Below are 6,529 nucleotides of genomic sequence, written 5' to 3' on the forward strand. Positions count from 1 at the left end.
CTCCATTATGTTGTTATTGAAATCCTTACTGGTTGTAAGGTTGAGGGGAGTGAGACGGGGTCTCATATCTAGGAGTTCCTAAGTAGAAGTTGCATTGGGTAGGGATTAAGTGAGGAGTTGTAAACGGGGGAGTTTAGCTCCGAATTAATACTGCTGATAGTGAATTTCCTCCTGGATTGGTATCCCCCAGATTAGGCTGTTAGGCTGAACTGGGTTAACAATTATGTGTGTCGTTTATGCTTTTCAGTATATGTTTTTAATGCTCTGTTTTATTGTTCTTACTGCTAAGACAAGTGTTGCGACAAGTGTCGGCACATCGTGGACAACACTTGTCTACTGTGTACCAGAATTTCAATAATAATATAATAAAGTTAATTACTATCAAATTTACTAAATTATCCTAAATATTAATAATCAAATTTCCAATTTTTTATTAAAAAATATACACGGGACTATTGTTTGTGGCAGATACATAAAAAATTGGATAATTTATCGTTTAATCAAATTTATCCATTTAATAAGTTTTACAAAAAAATAGCACAATAGTTTCACTTTTATTTTAACAATATTATATAACAAATTTTTAAATATTTTAATCTAAATAAATGATATACTATAATATAATGACAAACTTAAATATCGAATAAAATGCACAAGTCTTTAAACTAGTACTAGAGAGAAATTAACGCAAGTAGTATGTATTAGAAAAAATTTTATTTAACGAAAGTTGCATAATTTATTTATAATAAAATATTTAAAAATATGTATACAAAGTAGTCATTGACTTTGTATGACACTCTTAAATAGATTTAGGGATTATGTATTTCTCAAAACATGTATTAAACAATTTAGTCTCTACTTAATTCGTAGAAGAATTAAAATGAGTCAAATTTGATAGAATTATTGACTTTTTGAGGTAAAGTAATATTTTGAGGAAATGTTTTGAAGTAAAATAATGTTTTTTGGAAATTCAAATTCTTTCCTCAAAATTTCCTTGATTGGATGATTAATTTGAATTTTTTTTAAAATGATGAGAATTTATGAAGTATTTTGTTCAAATTAAATTTAAGGAATTTGAAATGACACCAAAAAGTTAGGAATTTGAAATTCCTTCCTCCCATATGTTTTAAAATTTTCAAATTGAGCCCTAAATTTTTTGTAAAAATTGCAAATAGGTCCCTAAAAATTTTCACATTTGTTCTTTAAATTTTTTAAAATTGCAAATTGGTTCCTATTTTTCAAATTTATAAAAGTGGCCCAAAATGTTCACAATGAAATTTTTTGTTATTCTATCCAAACACACATTTTAAAATGAATGTAATTTAAATACAATCATCTAAATTGCTTGACATTTAAGTCACTAGATTTGATCTATTGGTGAGGGATTGGATTAGTATGTTAGAGGTCTGAATTCAATCTTCAACTCCATTGTAAACACAAAAATAAAAATTGTTTGGCATTTCAAATCCCTAAAATTTTTAATTACTTCATCCAAACACAATCCAAACACACTCTAAGACTTTTGTTGTTATTTTGATGTGCTCTCTATAAAGTATTTTAAAAAATTAAATTAAAAAATATATATCAGGACCAGTTTGCAATAAAAAAAATGAGGACTAAAATAAAATTTAGTGTATTATACATACAACTACAACACTAAAAATATTGAAAAGAATGCCAAAACCCCTTTGAACTAAATACTTTATATTATAATAATTATATACAGCTTTTACCAAAAAAAATAATATATATATATATATATATATATATATATATATATATATATATATATATATATATATATATATATATATATAGCTGGAGGAAAAAACGAAAATATCTTCTATTTTTTCTCAAAAAACAAAATATCTTCAGCTCAACGTGCTTAAAAACACTTTTGCACTCAGTTTCTACCATCACCCTATGAATCCATCTCTCCCAGCAAGGAAATCACAATTTCAAAACAAATTTTTCATCTCTTTCTGAAATCTTATTTCCCCCAAGTCAGAAACCATAGAAGCAAGGTGAAAAATGAAAGATGCACAAATCAGAAACCCTAACTAATGGTGGTGGCGGATATACCTGATGCAACGACAGTGAGAACTCGGTCTTGTGACGGTTAAAATCAGATTATGACGATGGTTTTGACTTTTGTGATCTCAAATTGATTATTTGCGGTTCCGGAACTATTTCCACCGTACGTTATTCTTGATCTATTCTACACCGCGCTGATTTTCATGATGAGTAGGAGTGATTTCTGTTTTTTTTTATTTTTTATTTTTCTACGAAACTTATCCTGATGGTGAAATATCCTGAGTTATAACTATCATTGCAGTTTCGTTGAGTTTAATCAAAACGTAGATGTATTTTTTTTTTGTTGAATGAACTTTAGATTAAATAATATCTACTTTGATTTATTTAATTATTTATTTTTTTGACAATTATTTAATTATTTATTTATTTATTTATTTTTGGTGTTGTATTTAGTACTTATCTATCTATACGTGTTTTGCTTTACAGGGTCAAATATGGCATTGAATTATGATGATCTGGGACAAGTCGATCCACTAGCTAGCAGCAGCAGGTTTGTTACTGGCTAAAATTTTGATAGTTAACTTTACGGTGATCTAGGTTCGAAGAGTAATTTTGTCCTTTATAAGAATATGAACAGACTCATTTAATTTTCTCCTAATAAACTTTACCTTATAATTAACATAAAAAATGAAACGTCAGTTTAAAATTAGAAATAATATCAACATACTCAGTCAAATCTTTTTTATTAGAGATGAAGTATCCACCACCACCTGTTAGTCTGTCTAGCTCAATGTCTATATGACCTAAATTAAGTTTATAAACCCAATTGAATCCTGAAAGAAGAAAAATGTCAATACCTCACACTTAGGAAGATGAAATCATCATTCTCATCTCAAAGACATGTGTCAATTCGTACAAAATTGTTATTAGGTGAAAATGTGGCATCAATATTCAATCTCATTCTTGACATATTTTAGACTTTAGGCTAAACATGAGAGAAAAAAAATTATTACCAGATAAATATATCTTAGTCAATATTTTTTCACTACCAGATAAATATTTTTTAGTCAATATCTTAAATTGGATTAAAAATGAGAATTGGATTAGAATTTTAGGCGTGGTCTTCGGCAAGGCGACCCGCTGTCTCCTTTTCTTTTTCTCTTGGCTGCTGAGGGTCTCAATGTGCTAATGGAGGCTATGGTTGCGCGTAATTTGTTTACGGGGTATAACATTGGCGAGCAGGGTTTGGTTTCGGTATCACACCTTCAGTTTGCAGATGACACTCTTCTACTAGGGGTTAAAAGTTGGGCAAATGTTCGGGCTTTGCGAGCTGTTCTTGTGCTTTTTGAGACTATGTCAGGTTTGAAAGTTAATTTTAATAAAAGCATGTTGGTTGGGGTTAATATTTCTGATTCCTGGTTGGGCGAAGCTGCGTCTGTTCTGTGCTGTAAGGTGGGAAAGATCCCTTTCCTTTATTTGGGTCTTCCGATTGGGGGTGATCCGAGGCGTCTGAGTTTTTGGGATCCGGTGTTGCATCGAATAAAGAATAGATTGTCTGGGTGGAAGAGTCGCTTCTTGTCTTTTGGTGGCCGCCTGGTGCTGTTGAGATCTGTCTTGACCTCTCTACCTGTCTATGCTCTTTCCTTCTTCAAAGCTCCCTCAGGTATTATTTCCTCTATTGAATCTCTTTTCATTAAATTTTTTTGGGGGGGTGTGAGGATTCTAGGAAAATTTCTTGGGTTAGTTGGAAATCGATCAGTTTACCTAAGGAGAGTGGAGGTTTGGGGGTCAGGCGGTTGAGGGAGTTTAATCAGGCCCTTTTGGGCAAGTGGTGTTGGAGGATGTTGGTGGACAGCGGGGGGTTGTGGTTTAGAGTGTTGGCAGCTAGGTATGGGGTTGAGAGAGGAAGACTTCGGGATGGAGGTCGGAGGGGGTCTTTGTGGTGGAGGGAGATAGTGCGTATTAGGGAGGGAGGCGGCGAGTTAGGGGACAGGTGGTTTAGGGAGCATGTTGTGAGGAGGGTGGGGGACGGTTCAGAGACTTTCTTCTGGACCGATCCCTGGGTGGATGGTATTCCGTTATGCGAGCGTTTTGGGCGCCTGTTTGTTTTGACGGCAAACAAATCGTGTACGGTGGCTGAGATGTTTGCTTTAGGGTGGGGCGCGAATGGAGGGGCGTGGGAGTGGCGGAGGCAGTTGCGGGCGTGGGAGGAGGAGATGTTGGGGGAGTGTCAGTCTTTACTTTCTAACATTTCTTTGCAGGCCTTTTCTGTAGACAGGTGGCAGTGGCATCCCGACCCTGACACTGGTTATACTGTTAGTGGGGCTTACCAGCTCCTGATATCTCATGCTTTGGTCACTATGGATGTTGCGGATAATCTCATTTGGCACCCGCAAGTTCCTTTGAAGGTATCCATTCTTGCGTGGCGTGTTTTGCGAGACAGGCTGCCCACGAGAGTGAATCTAGTTACTCGACGGGTTTTATCTCCTACAGCTCACATGTGTGTTTTTGGATGTGGTGAAGCTGAGTCGGCTCATCATTTATTCATTTCTTGCGGTTTTGTTGGATCTCTGTGGGATTTAGTTCGGTCGTGGATTGGCATTCCTTTGGTGGATTTTGGTTCTTTGCGTGATCACTTTGTTCAGTTCACATCTTCAGCAGGTGGATCTCGAGCGCGTCGTTCTTTCCTACAGCTCATTTGGCTTGCTTGTGTTTGGGTTGTATGGACGGAGAGAAATCACCGTTTGTTCAGAGGCTCAGCAGATACGCCCCATATTTTGATGGACAAGATCAAGCTGTTTTCATTTAGGTGGTTGAAGTCGACGAGCATTACGTTAGCTTTAAACTACCACAGTTGGTGGTCTAGTCCTCGACTTTGTTTGGGCCTTGTTTGACTGTTGTTATTGTTTTGTTTTTTATTCTTATTGTAAACTTTTGTAGTCTATCTTAGTACGTCTTGTGCCAGGGAGACTGATTTGGTTAATATATATATCTCATTTTGACTTGTTCAAAAAAAAAAAATTTAAAATTGGAGAGTATAATTGAATTCTTGGTATTTTGTTGGGTAACTAAAAAAAAAGTATATTGGAGTAGTAAAGCACCGCCTACAAATGCGCCAAAGGTTATTTTAGGAGTTGCGCGAACACGCCAAATAAGATGCTAATGTCCTAAAATTTGATGGGAAGAAGTAGCTACTATCTCATCAATGCAAAGTATATAAGCACTCTTAATAAAATACTCACCAAAAAAAACCGGTCTCTAAATTCTTATCATCACCAAAGAAGGATAGTAGTAATATAATAGCAAAGTATCCTTATTAAGTTTTGGTGTAATATAATTTAATCGAAAATATCAACAATAAATCTGTCTAAGTGATAAGAGATTGAATCTTTAAGGTAGGTGATCAGGGATTTGATTTTTGACATTTACATATGAAAAAAAATCAATGAGAAGTGAAAACTTTATACCTATATCATAGTATAACAAAAAAAAGTTATCATAAAGCATTTATAAAATATAATAATCATAAAACAGTTGTGATATGTATAGATTAGAACTAGTTGTGAATCAAGGGTTCATTCTCATTCAACCATGGAAAAAGTAGGAAAGATATTTTCAAATGCTGTGTTTAGTTCAATAGAGGGCAGAGAGATATTTTAATAAGGAAAATGTTAAATTACAATTGTTTTCTTTGTCAAGTCACCTTTTAAGGTGAATAAGTGGGAGATCCTGTTTTGAACTCCAATCCTGTATATAAAATATAAATATTACTATCAATTAAGATTACGATTTTTTTTACCCTATAATATTCAATATCACTTTTAATATAAAGTTTTTTTCTTCTTGAAATGTCATTGGTATGTTAGTTGTTAATTTTTATTGTACGTTTTTTTTATTAGTAAAAATTGAATTATAAGGAGTAGTAGGTATGTTAGTTGGTATGTTAGTTGTTATGTTAGTTGGTATGTTAGTTGTTAATATTCAATAAGACTCCATTAGATGCTATGAAGACAAACTAATGGATCAATACACCAATTAAAAAAGACAAAAGAAGTATTATTTGCTAATCTACCTATGAACCAAAATCAGGAAATAAAAATAATTTGATCTACAAATGAAGATACATTAGTTGCTTCCCCTCTAAACATGATATTATTTCGAGCATTTCATAAGCTCCATGTGGTAGCTAGCCCAATAAGGTGACGACCTTTAGTATCTTTCTTATATTTAACCAAATCACCAAACTCTTTGAAGTATCTCCAAACCTCACCTAAATGTATCAAATCAACATTCCACCACATATAAATTTTATTCTACACTTGAAATGAGAAAAAACAATTAAAAAATAAGTGATGAATCTTCTCATCTTCACGAAAACAGAAAGCGCAACACCATTCACATTGATTAACAATAATCTCTTTCCTAGACAAAGTCATACAAGTTGGTAACCTTTCTAATAATAACCCCCACCCAAAGATAATCACTTTGGACGGTA

The 6,529-nt window shown here is 33.5% G+C and overlaps 1 protein-coding gene across 1 annotated transcript; it reads left to right on the forward strand.

Moving 5' to 3' along the window:
* The first annotated feature begins 3,163 nt into the window (after positions 1-3,163).
* On the forward strand, positions 3,164-4,886 carry LOC123890042. Its single transcript, XM_045939577.1, has 2 exons — positions 3,164-3,697; positions 4,296-4,886. Exons 1-2 carry the CDS (start codon positions 3,223-3,225, stop codon positions 4,334-4,336), a joined length of 516 nt encoding a protein of 171 aa, XP_045795533.1. The 5' UTR covers positions 3,164-3,222; the 3' UTR covers positions 4,337-4,886.
* Positions 4,887-6,529: the final 1,643 nt, after the last annotated feature.

Source organism: Trifolium pratense, linkage group LG6 (assembly GCF_020283565.1).
Source record: "Trifolium pratense cultivar HEN17-A07 linkage group LG6, ARS_RC_1.1, whole genome shotgun sequence".
NCBI classification, from domain to species: Eukaryota; Viridiplantae; Streptophyta; class Magnoliopsida; order Fabales; family Fabaceae; genus Trifolium; species Trifolium pratense.

What these genes read in the sequence shown, in the direction of transcription:
- LOC123890042 (XM_045939577.1), top strand. Translation starts at nt 3,223, where the DNA reads ATGGAGGCTATGGTTGCGCGTAATTTGTTTACGGGGTATAACATTGGC. An exon ending in CTTCTTCAAAGCTCCCTCAG is followed by an intron (nt 3,698 to 4,295) that starts GTATTATTTCCT and finishes ATTTCTTTGCAG; the next exon opens with GCCTTTTCTGTAGACAGGTG.